This window comes from Hippoglossus hippoglossus, chromosome 12 (assembly GCF_009819705.1).
Source record: "Hippoglossus hippoglossus isolate fHipHip1 chromosome 12, fHipHip1.pri, whole genome shotgun sequence".
NCBI lineage: Eukaryota > Metazoa > Chordata > Actinopteri > Pleuronectiformes > Pleuronectidae > Hippoglossus > Hippoglossus hippoglossus.
The window spans coordinates 691,453-709,157 of NC_047162.1; the positions used below are offsets into that span (position 1 = coordinate 691,453).

At 40.7% G+C, this 17,705-nt stretch overlaps 1 protein-coding gene across 2 annotated transcripts; it reads right to left on the reverse strand.

Moving 5' to 3' along the window:
• Positions 1–1,608: 1,608 nt before the first annotated feature.
• Positions 1,609–17,234, reverse strand: nr5a1b (nuclear receptor subfamily 5, group A, member 1b). 2 transcript variants are annotated; one of them, XM_034602826.1, is made up of 8 exons: positions 16,942–17,234; positions 16,688–16,845; positions 15,582–15,723; positions 10,445–10,555; positions 9,927–10,096; positions 6,367–6,486; positions 2,721–2,859; positions 1,609–1,998 (listed from the first exon to the last, which is right to left on the reverse strand). In XM_034602826.1, the coding sequence occupies exons 2-8, from the start codon at positions 16,787–16,789 to the stop codon at positions 1,745–1,747; spliced, it is 1,038 nt and encodes a 345-aa protein (XP_034458717.1). In that variant the 5' UTR covers positions 16,790–16,845; positions 16,942–17,234; the 3' UTR covers positions 1,609–1,744. The 2 variants fall into 2 exon arrangements, with proteins under 2 accessions (XP_034458717.1, XP_034458715.1); XM_034602824.1 differs by having other exon boundaries at positions 9,927–10,555; positions 16,942–17,232.
• Between the last annotated feature and the right edge of the window lie 471 nt (positions 17,235–17,705).

The window sequence follows — 17,705 nt, forward strand, 5'->3', positions numbered from 1 at the left end:
AACTAAACTCCAAGCATGTCTCAAGGACATAAAAACCTGGATGACCCACAATTTTCTCTTATTAAACTCAGATAAAATAGAGGTTCTAATACTTGGCCCTAAACACCTTAGAGATACATTATCTAATGATATAGCTGCGCTAGACGACATTGCCCTTGCTTCCAATGAAACACCCCACTAGAGCACTGCGCTCCCAGAATTCAGGCTTACTTGTTGTCCCTAAAGTCTCTAAAAGTAGAGTAGGAGCCAGAGCTTGCAGCTATCAAGCTCCTCTCCTGTGGAATCATCTCCCACTTTCAGTTCAGGAGGCAGACACCATCTGTACGTTTAAGAGTAGGCTTAAAACCTTCCTTTACGATCAAGCTTATAGTTAGAGCCGGTCCAGGCTTGTCTTAGACCTGCTCTTAGTTATGCTGCTATAGGTCTAGAATGTCGGGGGACACATGACACACGGAGCTTCTCTTCCCAGCTTCTCCTTCCTCGTCTCACTCCTTATCACATCAAAGAAATCCCTCACATGTGGCTCTCTCTGAGGTTTCTACGTTCTTTTTACCCTGTTAAAAGATTTTTTAGTAGGTTTTCCTTCCTCTTGTTGAAGTTTAAGGGCAGAGGATGTCACACCTTGTTAAAGCCCTATGAGACAAATTGTGATTTGTGAATATGGGCTATACAAATAAAATTTGATTGATTGATTGATTGATAACTGGGGAAGTTCTGAAATCCTATTCACCTGCAGTGAGATGTAGTTAACGATCAATTTGCATTATTTTAATGTTTTTATTCAATTAATATATTTGTTTGACAGGGAAGCTGTGCACAAACAGGAATATAATATTCATTCATGTTAAAAAAGCACCTTAGAAAAAGGACACTTTCTCTCGAGGAAGAAAAGGGGCAGGGGCTCCAGTCCCTTTGGATTTGTCTAAAATTTTGAGTGGTTAGACAATCAAGGCCTATATCTGTCTTTTAGTGTAAAGAACAACAACAAAGACTCTAGGTTTCTTAGTGTTCATAAATGGTTCTAGTCTAATAAGTGATTAACTGATCATTTTGGTATTTCGCTAATATCAGTGGATAAGGTAATTTGTAACAAGAATTTTAGAATTTGACAACTTTACAAAGAAAATGTATCACACCTGAAGCATGGCAGGCTATAATATGGTAACCAGTTTTGTGTGTGAGCATAGACTGGTGGGAATTCATGAGAAGTGAAATAACTTAGAGTGGTGAGAAAAACTTGTCTTTGTAAGTTTTATTTAAAGTAACATTAAGAGTTGCAGAGGAAATCTTAATTCAGCTGAAGGACAGAGCTCATACACATAGGTGTATTCAGGAGATCTGACAAAGGACATCACAAGATGATACATATTTATACCCAGATGCAGCTGTTTGTGTCTTGTGTCCCTAAAAGGTCCCTTGAAATTAGCAACTACAGCTTTCTTAAATGGAAACAGGAAATGAAATCAGACATAGGGGATAAACACGTCTTGCACCTTAAGTAACTGAAACCACACAAAGTAGAATGTTAATGGTTTAATATTATAAGTCACATTTTCCCCTTTATAACCAATTTATGGTCCTTTATTGGTCCATATATGGTCCTCTATTTATGTCCTTTATATTATTTTTTATTGTATTGTTTATATCATTGCTAACATTCTGTCATAAGCACTGACGAATATGAAGGATAACTCATTGTACAAGACATTCATCACAACTTAATAGTAACATGTGCAGACAGTCTTCATGCCAAGCTGTGCCTCACACGGAGCATCTCAGTGAGCAGGTTGTTGCAGGGCACTTCACCAATAAGATGTCTGCAGTACAGGTAGTCTTCGGCAAGAATGCTGAGAGCGCGTAACTCAGAGAGACACAGTAGCAGATTAGTAAAGCGTCCAAGGTGCTGAGAAGAGGTGCATAGGGTATATTCCAGGAGGGCTCCTTCAGCCTGCTCCTGCACACTCTCGATGAGCTGATGTTCTTCAAGTTCTTTCACATCTGGTTAATGAGGAAAAAGGAAAAAAAGAACCAATGAATATACTGTAAACATCAACCCTTGTGTGATCAACTGGAGAATTGTAGAAGCACATCTTTTTTACATTCTTTATATTACATTTACCATTTTATAACAATATATTTGAGCTCTCTAGTAAGCTCCTTTTTGGCTACATAATTCCAGGAATTAAAGAGCTGCTAAATTTATCTCTGACCTTAGGAACTCTACATATTAGAAAAATTTGATAGAAAAGAAAACAACGGCAATGTTTCAGATGTGTATGAATGTAATGATTTTATGTGTCCTTTTGTTGAATGTTTTATTTACATAACCAGGATGAAACAAATGGTATGTTCTCTTTTTAAGTTATGTCTCTCTAACACTAGGTGCCACCACTCATGGTAAATGAGCTGTACACAATAACTACACATTCCACCTTGACAATTCCTGGGCCACTGAAATTTACTACCCAAAGAGCATGATTTTTTTAGCCTATTAACAATGATTGATAACCTATAACTAGACTTTGATTGCTTTGGACCAGATTCAGGTACAGTCCCTGAAATAGTTCCTGTGGACCTGGAAAAGTAAATTTGGAAAGTGGCTTTAATTGTGGAGATGTCTGCATTATTAGACATTAAAAGGCATTTTGGTTAAAAGTACAATTTACCAATTCAAGTGATCAAATTTGTGTGGAACACAAAAAGTCCAATCTGTCACTAACCTGGGTTAAAGAGGATGAGGAACTTAATACAGGCAAACTCTTGGCGGTCCACCTTTAGGGTATGGAGCTTCTCAATCAGCTCTTGTCCACTCTGGAGCAGGTTGGCTAAGGTAGGAGACGCTATGTCTGACAGCTGCACCTGAAACGAAGAATACACATTTTGACTTCCTTATTGAAGTGTAATCCTTCGAGTTAAAGATGAAATTAATGTTTGGACTTGCTTGGTTAGGCTTTAGACACAAGCTTGGACTCCATCTCTTCGCATGTTTTATTTATTTATTATTTTATATACTAAAGACAGGTTTCTCTGGTTTCATCACCTGTCATATCGAAAGATGCTCGGTTTCTGTCAGCTGCTGGCTGAACTTTCAAAATCTGTGTCAAGATCCATCCATTCGGTCTCAGATCTTAAGATGTATAGACTTTCTGCTGTCCTGATGTCGTTGGGGAGCTCATTCCACCATTTAGGAGCCAGGACAGCAAACAGTCATGATTTTGTTGAGTGTTTAGCTCGTAGTGAGGGAGCAACAAGCCGATTGGCAGATGCAGAGCGGAGTGAACGGGCTGGGGTGTAACATTTGACCATGTCCTGGATGTAGACTGGACCCGATCCGTTTGCAGCACGGTACGCAAGTACTAAGCGATGATGTTGGATCATGACTTCGGATCGTTGCGGTCACTTTAACCCTGATGTCCTGACTGTGGGCGTCACGTTACGACACACCACGAAGCTTCAATTCCTGTGCGAGCAGCCGCCTGGCTGTTCACACCTGAAGCACATTTATCCGTGCCAGTCAGCCCGCGATTCTGATTGGTTGTTTTATGCTAAATGATGATGGTCTTCACAAGTGACTGACCTATGCAAGCCTATAGAAAATACAGAGTTTCTTTCTGGTCCACATCTGCTCAATGATCAGCGCTGCTGCTTCATGATCAGAGCAGAAGCTGCAGTTGGTTTGTACCGAGCTGGAGTTTCTGTTTCCTCTTCTGCTCTCCTGCTGACCTGCTCGCACTTTAACTAAACTAAACACTCATCAGTTATTATCAGGGCTACTGGGCGATAGTCATTTAGACAGGCGGCAGGTGTGGTTTTCTTTGGTAAAGGAACAATAATAGGCCTTTTGAAGCATGTGGGGATTACTGCCTGTGAGAGGGAGAGGTTTAATATCTCTGTGAACACTGGCGCTAACTGGTCGGCAAAGGCTTTGAGGACCCGTCCTGGAATGCCATCTGGTCCCACTGCCACTGTGTTTACTCTCCCGAAAGCCTTCCTTACGTTGTGCTCTGTGATGATGAAGGTGCTGTGCTGTGGTCTTCTCCGCATGCATGCTGCTATTGACACTGTTAGCGCTGAGGGCCCCGATAGCACTCAAGTGCTCTGTAAGAAATTTCCACCTCGAAATCTCAGCTCAAAATCCAGTGTTCTCTTCTCTTTATCATCCTTAATGTGGCAGGTATATCATTTGTATATAAAATTTGTATAAAATGTTATGTTAAAAAATGTATTGATTAATTAAATAAATAAATTCCTTCAAGCTTTTCTTTGTTCTATGCCTCTGCTGGCATTGCCATGAGTTGTTGGGAAAGGCACAACAGTCTTGGTCTTGGGTGATTCTACATTAATGTCTGGCCAACTAAACCCAATGGCCTTAATCATCAGTGGTTCTCAACCTTTTTTCAGTGATGTACCCCCTGTGAAATATTTGGTTAAGTACCCCCTAACCAGCGCAAAGCATTTTTGGTTGAAAAAAAGATGTAATACACAGCGCTGTGCCATCAGTGTCTGATTTATTAAACTTTATAACTAGACACTTTCAAATTTCAAACATTTGAAAAAACATCAACAAAACATTAAAAATTCCATCAATGTGCATAACATTGCTCATTTGTAGTGGTCTAACTTGAAATATTTGTTTGGCTAATCTCTCCCCACAGAAAAAACACAAAGCCTTGGGTGGGTTGCAACTCGTGGACGTAAATCCCATTAAAACATATTCTTCTGAATACTGACGGAATTTTGCCGGCTCTGGTTTCGCCTTCTTTGGCACTTCTCCCTCCGTGTTTTCAGCAGCATTGCTGCTACACTTCAACCATGACTCCATTGTTTGAGTTTTCAAGGCGGCAGTGATTGACAGGTGATGACAGGTGGCGTGTGCCAGGTTGGGTCAAACCATCCTGGTATGGGGGAGACTCAGGGTTTTTAGGATAATGAAATTGAATAGCCTACTGAGTATAAAATTCAGTTTATGAACTTACACTTATATTTTATTGAATATTTATTAAATAACAATTTTTAAAGGATTTGTGAATGGATGCTAATTTTAAATATATTTAAAAAAAATCTCACGTACCCCCTGGAGTGCCCCCAGGGGTACACGTACCCCCATTTGAGAACCACTGCTCTACATGACCTTACCTTCTCTAACCTTAGAAGAACACATGTACACAACATTCTAAGCACTCAAAGACTGATAGATCTTGTCAAGACATTCAAATTATCATTGCTAAGAATAATACTTCTTTCTGTTCTTTCTCCTCTATGATGAAACACCTGCATTGCGCCCCAACCCATCTGTTGGCAACCCCGCTCACCAAGAATGGTTGAAAGCCCATGACGAGATCTCCTCAAAATTTGCAATCTATACCAGAGCTGCGGTCTAACACCTGAACGCTATTCCCCTCACTCTTGTTGAGGTTTAAGGACAGAGAATGTCGCACCTCATTAAGCCTTATGAGACGAAACGTGTTTTGTAAATATGGGCTATACAAGCGGGGGCTCACAGCGGCTAGTGCCAGGCCAACACAAAGCAGTCTCACTAGGTACTAAGTTCCCCTTTGACCGTGGAGCTATGTGAAAAGGCTCACTAGGTAGTATATTCTCCTGCAGGCAAATGCGCCTCAGAAGAATGGCCACACCGCGGCGGTGAATGGCGCAAACATAGCATTCTCAATAGGTGGTATATTATCCTGCAGGCCAATGAGCCTAAGTAGAATGGCCACACAAACATAGAAGATACTGATCCGCATCATCAGGCTCCAAATTTATGCGGTTTTGAGATGTTATAAGTATCACTACCATCCAGAGGGAGTGATTAAGTCGGAGCCTAGACGCCAAACACTAACCTGTTCTACTGTTGCAATAAACATTTGAACGTGAGTTGTCTGACTGAAATGGAGCGACGCCTGCAAGCTAGTTTAAGCAGCCAACTCGAGCTGCCCTGATCCAATCATGTGACATACATCATGTGACATACCTCACTCTCCACAATCATCTATAATACACACCCAACTTATTAGGCGGTCAGTATTGCTGTCAGTTGCTTCAGCCCCTCCATCACCCCAGAATCCACCTGTGGGCTCCGATGGGGTTTAAAGTATTTGCTCATCACTCCCATCATATCATATAGGGGGGAGTGATTAAGTCAGAGCCTAGATGCCAAACAGTTACATGTTCTACTGTTGCAATAAACTTGGTATAATCTATAATCTTTAAAAAAAATCATTGCAGATGCTGAGTTTGTTAAAGGATGTTGCATGAAGATGAAAGCCTGAGGAATCCCACTTTGCCCCTTTCCTTTTTTGTTATTTGTAATCTCTTGTTTTGATGCTGTTACAGATAAGATGTGACAAAAATGACAAATCTAACCTCCAGCCCAGTGACCAGAAGCAAGCTTCCCTCCCTGTTGTAAAGGACATGTCCGGAAATGATGTCCAGGATCAACAGTTCACTCCAGCAGTTGTGCAGTAACTTCATCTGATCACACACCTTGGATCAGAAAAAGAACAAATATTGTTTGAATACAGTTTGTATCAGTGTCATCACATATTTGAGCAGAACAGGAACACATTCTAATAAGATAATTATTCCAAGGAGTAATCCTTTAAGTTAAAAATAAAATTAATATTTGGACTTGCTATTAGTCGGTAAGGCTGTAGACACAAGCTTAGACTCGGTTTCTGTTAGCTGCTGGTATTCTGTCTCTCAAAATGCATCCAGGATCGGCCACATTGCAAATCATAGGTGTTGCTTTACCCTTTAATTGTTTAATACACATACTTTCCCTATATAGTATTCATATGATTAATCAGTGGTGTCACTGACGTTTTACAGGCGACGACTGAAGTGTATATACAAATTACACTGGCGCGTTAAGTCTGGTGAAAATTAACGTATTTTTAATGTGCTCGGCAACGTGCATCTAAAAATGCCTCAATAGCGCCCCCTACAAATTTTCAATGAATGTCTTCCTATTCATTATCTTTCGCCAAGCGTAATGAAAATTGGCACACATGACTCCATACTACTTGTGTGGTGTCATCCAAGTGTCTGCAACCCACGACATTCATATTCGACTAGAAACAAGGTCATTCACACCCTGTTTTAAACCTAGAAAAGTCCACTACTGGAAGTGACGATGCTAGCGAATGTAGCAACACGATGGTGTCCCCGAAGGTACGTGAACACACCACCAAGGAGAATAACAGTGGACATTTAGGCTAAAAACTTGATGTAAATGACCTCATTTCCAGTCGAATTTAAATGTCGGGGCTTCCGGACAATTAGATGACAAGGAGTATGGAGGCATGGAGGTATGGAGGTTTTTTCTGTTGTTTTATTAAGTCTTGTTACGACCCAGCTCGCTATGAAAAAGGTGGCAACATAAAACCAGATGTTTTTGGTATGTGAAAGTTGTTTAGTTTATTTTTAAACCTGGTTTTAAGATTGAAGGAAAATGCATGTAATATAAATTAACCAAAAAACAAGCAACAAGGTGCTATTTCAAATATGAAAACAAATATAACAAAAAGAGGACTCTTAAAAAGAGCTATCTTAAGTAAACCAAAACAAAAAACAATACTCATTAACAACACAACGGTTTTAAATCAAAAGTCATAAATTCTCTAGTAACACTGCTAGTCTGACTCTCGGACAACATCAATTCTTAATTCAAACACGATCTTAGGAGCTAGTTTGGTGAGCTGTTCACACAGGACATACAGCTGCCCCGACTGACACAGCTGGGCATAATTTATACTGTCAGCCCAAAGTGCTTCATGCTGATTGGATGCTTGGGGAGGATGCTGCTCCAATCAGGATCTCCGTCTTTGTCTCCACCACCGGCCAGGAAGAAGGAGGAGCATCTGGGGACTCCAAAGACAGGCTACAGCCATAACAGTCTGAAGAAGTGGTCGCAATTGACTTGAATTGTATTGGATTTGGTTGAAACGCTGTTTACCCCTGAAACTCCAGAAGTGTTTTGTTGACTTAAACACTTCACCCACCCCTCCATCGGCATAGTGGTGAGTGTATTTTTATTTTTCGGTGAACTATCCCTTTAAAGTAGCAGTTATTAAACATCTGCTTAAAAAGCCTTCTCTTGATCAAGATGTTTTAGCTAATAGTAGACCGATATCAAACCTTCAATTCCAAAATAGCTGAAAAAGCTGTGATTACTTAGATAGTAATGGTTTGTTAAGACTTTCAGTCAAGATTTAGAATCCATCACAGCACAGAAACAGCACTGTTAAAAGTTACTAATGACCTTTTCATGGCCTCAGATAATAGACTTGTCTCTATACTTGTCCTGCTGGATCTTAGTGCTACATTTGATACCATAGATCATAAGATTCTGTTACAGAGACTGGAACAACATGATGGGATTAAAGGAACGGCATTAGGCTGGTTTAAGTCGTATTTATCAGATAGATTCATTTGTAATTTGAATTCAGACAAAACTGAGGTCATCGTAATGGCCCTAAACATCTCAGAGAAACACTGTCTGACCAGATAGTCACCTTGGATGGTATTAGTTTGGCCCCTAGCTCCACTGTGAGGAACCTTGGAGTTATGTTTGACCAGGACATGTCATTTGACCCACACATAAACAAGTCTCTAGGACAGCTTTCTTCCACCTGCGCAATAATATGAAAATGAGGAACATCCTGTCTCAGAAGGAAGCTGAGAAACTAGTCCATGCAATTGTATTGTCAGGATGTCCCAGTAAGTCTGTGAAAAGCCTCCAGCTGGTACAAAATGCTGCTGCACAAGTGCTGACAGGAACTAGAGGAAGAGATCATATTACTCCTATCTTCTCTGCATTGGCTCCCTGTAAAATTCAATGTTAATAATAATAATATTTCAAGATCCTACTCCTCACATATAAAGCCCTTAACAATCAAGCCCCTTCATATATCAAAGAGCTCATAACCCCATATTATCCAAATAGATCACTTCGCTCCCAAAACACAGGCTCCTTTCCTGTGGTTCCTAGAATCTGTAAGAGTAGGATGGGAGGTAGAGCCTTCAGCTACCAGGCTCCTTTCCTGTGGTTCCTAGAATCTGTAAGAGTAGGATGGGAGGTAGAGCCTTCAGCTACCAGGCTCCTCTCCTGTGGAACCAGCTCCCACTCTGGGTTCTGGAGGCAGACACCATCTCTACATTTAAGGTGAGACTGAAGATGTTCCTTTTTGAGAAAGCCTATAGTTAGGGCTGGATCAGGTGAGCTTTCTGTCTCTCTACCCCCATATTTATTTGTCACTAACTTTGTGTTTTTTCCATTCCATCGTCTCTCTCTCTTCCTCTCTCTCTCTCTTTCTTTCTCTCTCTCTTTCGCTTTGTCTCTCTCCCGCTCTCTCTCTCTCTGCATGTGTCTCTGACTCGATGAATCCGGTTCTGCCAGTGGTTTCATCCAGTTAATGAGGGAGTTTTTTCTCTCCAAAGTGCTTGCTCGTTGTGGAGAACTGTTGGGTTTCTCTATAATGTTTAAGGATCCAGTCATATCACAATCTCCTTGCCAGAGAGTCGGCTTAACTTGTGGAACATCTTCATCGGTCTGATCCCCTGGATTTCCCTCACCGGACACTCAATGAGATCCCCTGGACACACCCCATTGACTCTTATATATAACGTAAAGTAAAAATATCCGTAAATTCATACCGCAATTCAGTTAATGCACTTTTCACCATTGGTAAATTAGAAAAATGTGGCATTACTGTAAAACAAAGAAAATCAAAGTAATACCAAAGTTAGTCTATTGTGGGGCAACAAAAATACATGGACATAAACAAACATATAATATCCATACATATGAATCTATTAGCTTGAAAGGAAAATTAAAGCAGGATGATATGGACTGAGCAAAAAGTTTTTTTAAATTAGCTTTGTGTGTATGTATATAACTGCAGAGACATAAGGTCGGACCTTACCTTGAGATGTTTAAAGAAGATGGATGTGCGAGCCCACTCCACAATACAGACCACCATCTGGTCAGCCATGAGGCACATCAGGGTAAAAGTAGTGGGGTTCCTGTGTTTCCTCCAGCTAGCCATCTCCTGCTGAAGAGAAGTAGTGACCTTTTTCTGGAGTTGTAGCTGATCGAGATCACAGAGCAAAAACTCTATCACGAGCTGAGGCATCCTGGGACCTTGTGGAGAGCTTGAGTATAGATTGTCTGAGTCCGTGTGGATTCCTGCAGCAGAGCCCTGTGAACTTGTACAGTTCTCTGTGTGCTCTGGTGTGATTGTCGAGTTCGAAAAGGTGAAGCACTGATACTTTGTGGCACAAGGTGAGCTGGAGGGCAGAAGTGGTGGAGACAGGTAGCTGATACAGTCATTCTGTGCTTTGGTCACCAGGGTGCTGTGAAGGACTGATTCTGGTTGGAGGCCACCAGTAAAGTTAGAGACACGCTGGGATTTTGAGAAGATCAGAGGTGCTCTGCTCTCACTTCTGAATCCACAAGCTTGGATCAAAGCCTTTCTCTGCTTGAGGGCACGATCTTGCTTGTATATAGGGCCAAACTTGTTTCTGCCACCTCGCATACGATCTGCACGAACAGCTGTTGAGAAAAGTTGATTTGTTTAGTGTAAATGTATGTATTACATTTTATTTGTAAAGCTCATATTAATAAATCTGTCACAATTCTGTCCTCTGAACTCTTGTGAACATTGAAGGACTATTAAAAGGCGTATCTGTTGTCTCTGCTGTATGGACTTTTTACATTTTGGACATTTACCTTGTTTTCCTTTTGTATGGATTAGAGGTCTGTATTTGGTTGTTTGCACTCTTAGTTCTCTGTTTCATGTTTTATTTTAAAATTAGTTTTTTGTTTGTCTCTTCTGCTTAACTTCTTGTCTCTCTCCTGTTTTCCACTTTTGTTATTGACTGCACCTGTTTTAATGTGTTTCACCTGTGTTAAAATTATCCCTGCCTACCATGTTGTGTATTTCACACCTCTAGAGGCCTTCACTGCTATCCTCCCGCAATTAAACCATACTGAATGTAACCACCCCATATTCACAGTGACAGTAACCTTTATCGAGTGGAATAAAGTGATTTAACACGAGGCTCCCCATCTTTGAGATGCTGCATCACAGATAGACATCTCATAACCCAAATCAATGTCATTACCAAAGAAACAAGAACAAACTCACAACAACTAGTCACATCTACTCATAAGACCACCCTTTCTGTGCTATGGTTCTGAAACTAAGCGATAGTCACATGGATCTCGGCCAATCATTTCATTGCTTTTGCTATTTTTCTATAGATACACAAAGCTTAAAAAGAGCGGGCAAAACATACAACCAAATACAAAAATACAAGACCCCTTGTGGCGCTGGGCCCTCTTAGTAAAGATACATCAAAATCCATCTTACCAAAGCTGCTCATCATTTGAAGACAAAGTCCATTCACCTTTCTTACTTTTTAAAGAGTTCAATGACACAATTGTACAGTAAATCGGTGCGATTCAGTTTCAAAAGTCGAGCATGCCCAGTTTTATTTCTTGAATATGTTTTAATGCGCTTTAGAGCTGAAAATGTCAACTTGACAGAGGCAGTAGATACTGGGATGTCATTCAAATTCTCCTGCATCGATCTTTCTGCTGAAGGAAAGTGAGAAGGTCAGCAGGGCTTTTTCCTTCAAAATCAGTCACGGTCATCACTTCTTTTTTAAGCCTGGGTCAAAGAGAGTTCCGTGGCTCTGAGTTAAGCTGGAGAAGGCCGCATCTGGGATTTCTTTTCCAGTACGTCTGAAACTGCTGAGGGACTTGAGAAGTAAGGAGGGATCACGAAAAATGTTGACAGGTAGGCCAGCTAGAAGGCCCCGGCGTGTCAAAAAATACACCCAACATGGCAAACTCGAAATCTGATTGGTCAAAGAACAATCTAATCCTGACAATCGCTAGGCCAAGCAGAGAAGGCCTTGCTGGCCCTGACAGCGCGCCTCTGCTGCCTCCCTTGTGACAAGCTTCCATGCTTGCATTTGGGTCCTCTCAGCCAAAACCCTGACTCCATCTACACCAGTCAATAGCCGAGCCAATATCTGCAACTGCACGTGTCCCCGGTGTCCAGTCAGCGGCCTGGCCAACACTTGTACCTGCACTTTCTGGACTCCAGCTGCCTCCTGTCCCCCACCTCAGCCCCCCCAAGAGGCCCAGCCATGCTCCCTGGCTTCACCAGTGTCTTCCGCCTCAGCCCTCTGTGTGGACTCGTCTTCACCACCATTGTCCTGCTCGACCATTGCAGAAACCCAGCTTTCACTTGTCCGCCGGGTCCCCTGTCCTCCTGAGGGCTCAGCTTATCTGCCTGGCCACTAAACCACCTTCTTGATCAACTCCAGACAGATGGGTGGAGCCATGTCCTATTTCCCACCCTTGTAATCCTATGCACCTGTCCAAATGTGTTTCATTCCTGTTCATTATTCCCGCCTCCATTGTGTAATATCTTTGTGTTGCCCTTTGTCTATGTCAGTTTTTGCATGTTTACCTAATGTTTCAGTTTCATTTGTTAGTGTGCTGATTGCCTGCCACCATAATACCATAAGACTGTTTTGTTTTTTCACAATAATTTCATGTTCACCAGCCAAGGTTCTGTGCCTGCATTTGGGTCCTTTCAGCCAAACCGTTGACAGAATCACAATTTGCCTCAAAGGGCTTAACAATCTATAAGTCTGTCCTCAACCCTCGACTAGGGGAGAAAAACATCAACAAAACACAATTTTAACAGGGGCTAAACATGCAGAAACTGCTGGTAGAACCACAAGTGAGGGATCCTTCTCGTAGGATGGACAGAAGTGCAATAGGTGTCATGTGTAATGCCCAGGTTACACCGGCTGCCGAAACGGCTGCAAAACGGCTTGCTTTTAATTTCCTAACATAACCAACCTGCCAAGTAGAAGCAATGTGCTCACAGTGACACAAACTGTCTGCATCATCCTACGTTTCTTTGCTTGTGTTACTTATATTGATGTAGTGGGTGTGTTAGCAGCAGGATAACCAGACATAGTTTTATACTTTTGTCCTTCCCTTAAAATAAAATGAAGTATTTATTTGGAATGAGGGATAGTTTACAGATTTATCTTGTGACAGCTCCCATCCCTACCTCGCCTCTCTCTCTCTGAAACTAGTGCACTGAGCCCTCATCAAAATACACATTAAAGGGAAGGATAAGTATAAAAAAATGTCTGGTTGGCTAAGTTGATCCCCACCACTAACACACCCGGGACACCCATGGCGCATGAAAAATAGGTCTAATAGGTTTTTACTGACGAGTAAATTCAAAGGTTTTCACCACAGTGTGGCCTCAGAGTCAGTGCAGACACTGTGTGTCAAACTAAAGCTCATTATATAGACTACATCAAGTGATTAAGTTAAACGTTTCATTTCTTATCTAAGAGGCTTTTTCAGAACAGCTCGACAGGTCTTGTTAGTAACAGATGACAGATGAACTGATTCATATCTTGTGGCCTCGAGTTATTTATCTCGTTCCGACCAGTCTTTACGTCCCAAATGTTACCAGGGGGGCTCCGAATTTTTACCAGCTGTTCTTCCTGCATTTAGTTTTTTAGGGGAGGCAACTTTGTCTTCAGCACTTACTATCACACATGGGCCCAAAAAGATACACAACTCCACCATGTTTTTCCACAACAATCAATTCATAGACTTCAAAGACCTTACACAAAATTATTCACAGAACACATATCACTAACTAAGAATTACTTTTTCTCATCTTCATATACTGTAATTATAATGATCACATCAGATGATAGCGGTTGGGTGTGTTGGCACGCTAGGCTGGCAGGGTGGGTGGGCGGTGGCTCCCTGCCTGTCCCTTCTGGTGGTATGGCACAGGGCTCTAGTGGTGGCATGGCGAGGATTGTGATTGGTGGGTTCTACCTCCCTGTGTTTTATATTCAGAGAAAAAACACAACCAAAAAATGCACAAAACCTAAATTGTCTGAGTATGTCCCTCCTCAATGATGATACTCCCTCCCAAGGAGTCTGGGAGTGGTATATATAGCACTCTTGGTTGCCCAAGATCCAGGATGGATCCTGTTTGGGGAGTAAAATCACACTGCACCTCTTTCTTGTCTTTCATGTCCAAAAGGGGAGGTAAGTTTTGTCCACAGCACCTATGCATGTTGTGAGTTGGTCAAAATTTTGATAGTGGCCAACATTGTTCCAGAAGGACATTACAAGAAAAACAAACAAAAGCCATGGGACATGATGAACACCACCCATGGGTCCACCTACAAAGCTGGCCAGAATGCCTGGCAACAGGGGAGGCAACTTTGCCATGCCTGTTGCAACCACTTAATCTAGGCCAAGGGTCCAATGGCAATGGCAGTAAACAGTCCTGGGGCCTCATTGCGTACGTACAAAACAGGGCCTGAAACTTGCGTAACTCACTTCTCATGCTAAATTGGGATTTATAAGAACAAACTTGTCGGGAGAATGTGCGCACTTCCACGCTAACTCTGACCCATGTGTACAAACATTTTGGAGTCGGCGAAGGCGAGGCAGACGTGAGGTGGTGAACTGAAGCAGATTATTGATCCACTACATCATTAACATTAAAACCAACAGCGCTATCTGTGCTTGCACGACATGTTCTATAGGAACCTTCATTTGAAAAAGAGATAAAACTAGACTTTGGACCAGTTGTTAAGACTTTGAGTTCATTAATTCATGTTTTACTTTGAAATTATTGTTTTTGTTTCACTTGTACCCTATAATTCCTTTGTGTATTTATTCTCTGTGCTCCCCAGACTCCTTTGTCAGTTTGTCTGTTCACATCCCTGGTTTTGTTAGCACTGTTTCCGTTCTTCTGTTCTACTCTCTGTTATTGCCTTTGTTTGTTTATTTGGAGATTCGGTCTTTATATTTGCCCACTGACCTGCTAATCTGCCTTCTGAAAAGTGTAAGACTACCTTTTTATTAAACTCTTCTTACATATAATCTGTTTTCTGCAATGTGGTGTCAAGACCCAATATTTTTAACACCTGAGGATGAGGCACATATATGTTTGTGCCTTCATCTGGAGCCTATTACATGAGAATCATTTTCTCGTAAATGTGAAATGTTTTAATAGGGTTTTTTGGGGTAGTTTTTCCTTACTCTTGTTGAGAGTAAAAGACAGAGGATGTCACACATTGTAAAGCCCTATGAGACAAATTGTGATTTGTGAATATGAGCTATACAAATAAGATTTGATTTATTGATTTAAGCCACAGTCAGATATTTGGAATATTAATGTGACTTTAAGAAACCCTATGTGTTACACGAGCAGTATGGAGGCATGTTATGTTTTTTCTGTTGTTTTATTACGTGTGAAGATAGGTCACTAATTACTTCCATTGTATTGGATTTGGCTGCAACACTGTTTACCCCTTAAACTCCAGAAGGGTTTTGTGGACTCAAACACTTCACCCACCCCTCCATCGGCACAGTGGTGAGTAGATGATGAGTGAATATTCACTTCTGGGTGAACTATCCCTTTAATGCACGATTTTCCAGATAACTGGAGTTCTGTTTCACCAAGCCTAACTGGAATAATAACATCTATGAAAAATGTCCTCCTTACCTTCCAGTCGCATGCCAACTTGAAGACACTTTTGAAATCTGCAGAATGGACACCGTTTCCTCTGAGTTTTATCAATGCTGCACGCCTGGTTTTCTGCACAGATGTACGTCTTGTTGTTTTGGACCGTTCTTTTGAAAAAACCCTGCAAGTATTTATGAAAAAGAAGGATCTCTTTCAACATTTTATAACCTTGACTTTTTTTTCATAGAAACAATTTTCTTACTTTTGTCACATTCTATTTTTGTGTTAATATCTTTCATAAATTACGTTGAACTTAAATCAGTTTTTTGTTCACAGCAATATTTAAACTCATACATACAAAACATGAAACCAGGTTTTTATTTATTTTTCTAGTCATAGCACATCCTATACTAGGCTACTTTAAAAGTAAATATAGGTTCTTCTTGTTTTTCATACTGAGATGTGGGTACTGGTGTGGATCCAGCCCCCAACTAATTCCAATACAGCAAAAATTTGAGCCAAAAGGAAACAAATACTTTTTTGTAGCATGTTAGTTATTCATGTTTAAGATTAAATATATTAAAAGACTGATGCAAATACAGTCAGACTTTGAAAAGCCAGAACCAAGCGGAAAAATCCTTGTAATAACAACTTGACAGGATAGAAAAAATATTAAATAAAAAAATAAAAAATTGGACTGGAGCTTCTTAACTGAAATTCAGCGTGAAAGCAGATCTGTCTGAACTGCATAATGTCAGGTAGGATCGTTAGGTCTGGACTGATCCTCACTCTGTGTCGGCGATCATTTATGGTTACAAATAATGAATGAATTATCGGCTATTGAGCCTCGTGCGTAAATGCGCACAGAAACTCTCTTTGAAGACGTTGACACAGCTGCTTATGAAAGCAAAAGATATTTAATAAATGTTTTACTACCAACAATAATTAAGTCAGTTCGGCCGAATCTATCATCCACTTAACGGCAAAAAGAGCAAACAATGCTCTCAATTAATTTTCTGAAATGATATATATTTAGGTTTTAAACGTAGAACTCAGCATATCCAGTTATTTTAACTTAAAACATTAACTTATAAACAACTTCTCCTAATTCAACATCCAATTGCGTCATGAAAAATATAAACTACCTTGCAGCTTTCGCAGGTCAGCAGACCGTAGTGGTATCCAGAAACTTTATCTCCACAGATTGGACAATGCTCCTCTAAATGGACAAAATGTCTAAATTCCATTCTGGAAAACTCTGAAAAGAATGCAACATTAGATTAGTGACAAAAATCTAAATAAACTTTACAAGCATCCAGCAGATGAAATTAACTGTGAAAAGCAATAAGCATATTACCGCACCACCACACCGAAGAGATTGGGCTATCAACCACCTTAACTGAAGCGCTGAGTGTTGAGTGTGATCTGAGCAACAACATCAACCTTTGTAGGAGGGGCGCTCTCCATGGTGCTGGGGTCTGCCCTAAGGGTTGTACCACGAAGCAAGCTTCAGGGGTAACTTTGTGTTGTCAGGTGTAACTTCATGATTAACGATTGACCAGATAAGCTGCCATGGCCATTTACGTTGTCAACTTGAAACTGCTTCAGGCAGGATATGTTCATGGTTAACTTGATATAACTCTATATAAGCACCGCCCTATTTGCACACCATGGGAACATTTTTGGTCTTGTTTTTTTAAATTTGGGATGTTTTAAGGCATAAACCTCGCAAAAGGTGTGTATTTTTGTGAAATTTTAAAATGTCATCCTCTGTTCCTATAATGTGGCTATTTTAAACAGTGTAAACACAAATGTCCCCATTGAAACCCATGAAACAGATTTTTTGGATCCCACTGTCCTTAGAACAGGAAATGCAATGTAACCCATAAACCTTATATTTGCATCTGAAATAATGTGTTGTGTCGATAGACATCCGAGAATTAGGTAGATAAAACTGTGTGTGTGTGTGTGTCTGTTTGTTACAATTTCTCTCTCTCTCTCTCTCTCTCTCTCTCTCTCTCTCTCTCTCTCTCTCTCTCTCATTCACTCTTAAGGGCTACTATGAAGTAAAAACTTTGAAAGGTAATAGGAATGCAACTATATTGAGTGCATACTAACACATAATAATAAATTTGTATTTAAACCATGCTTTTCCATAAGATA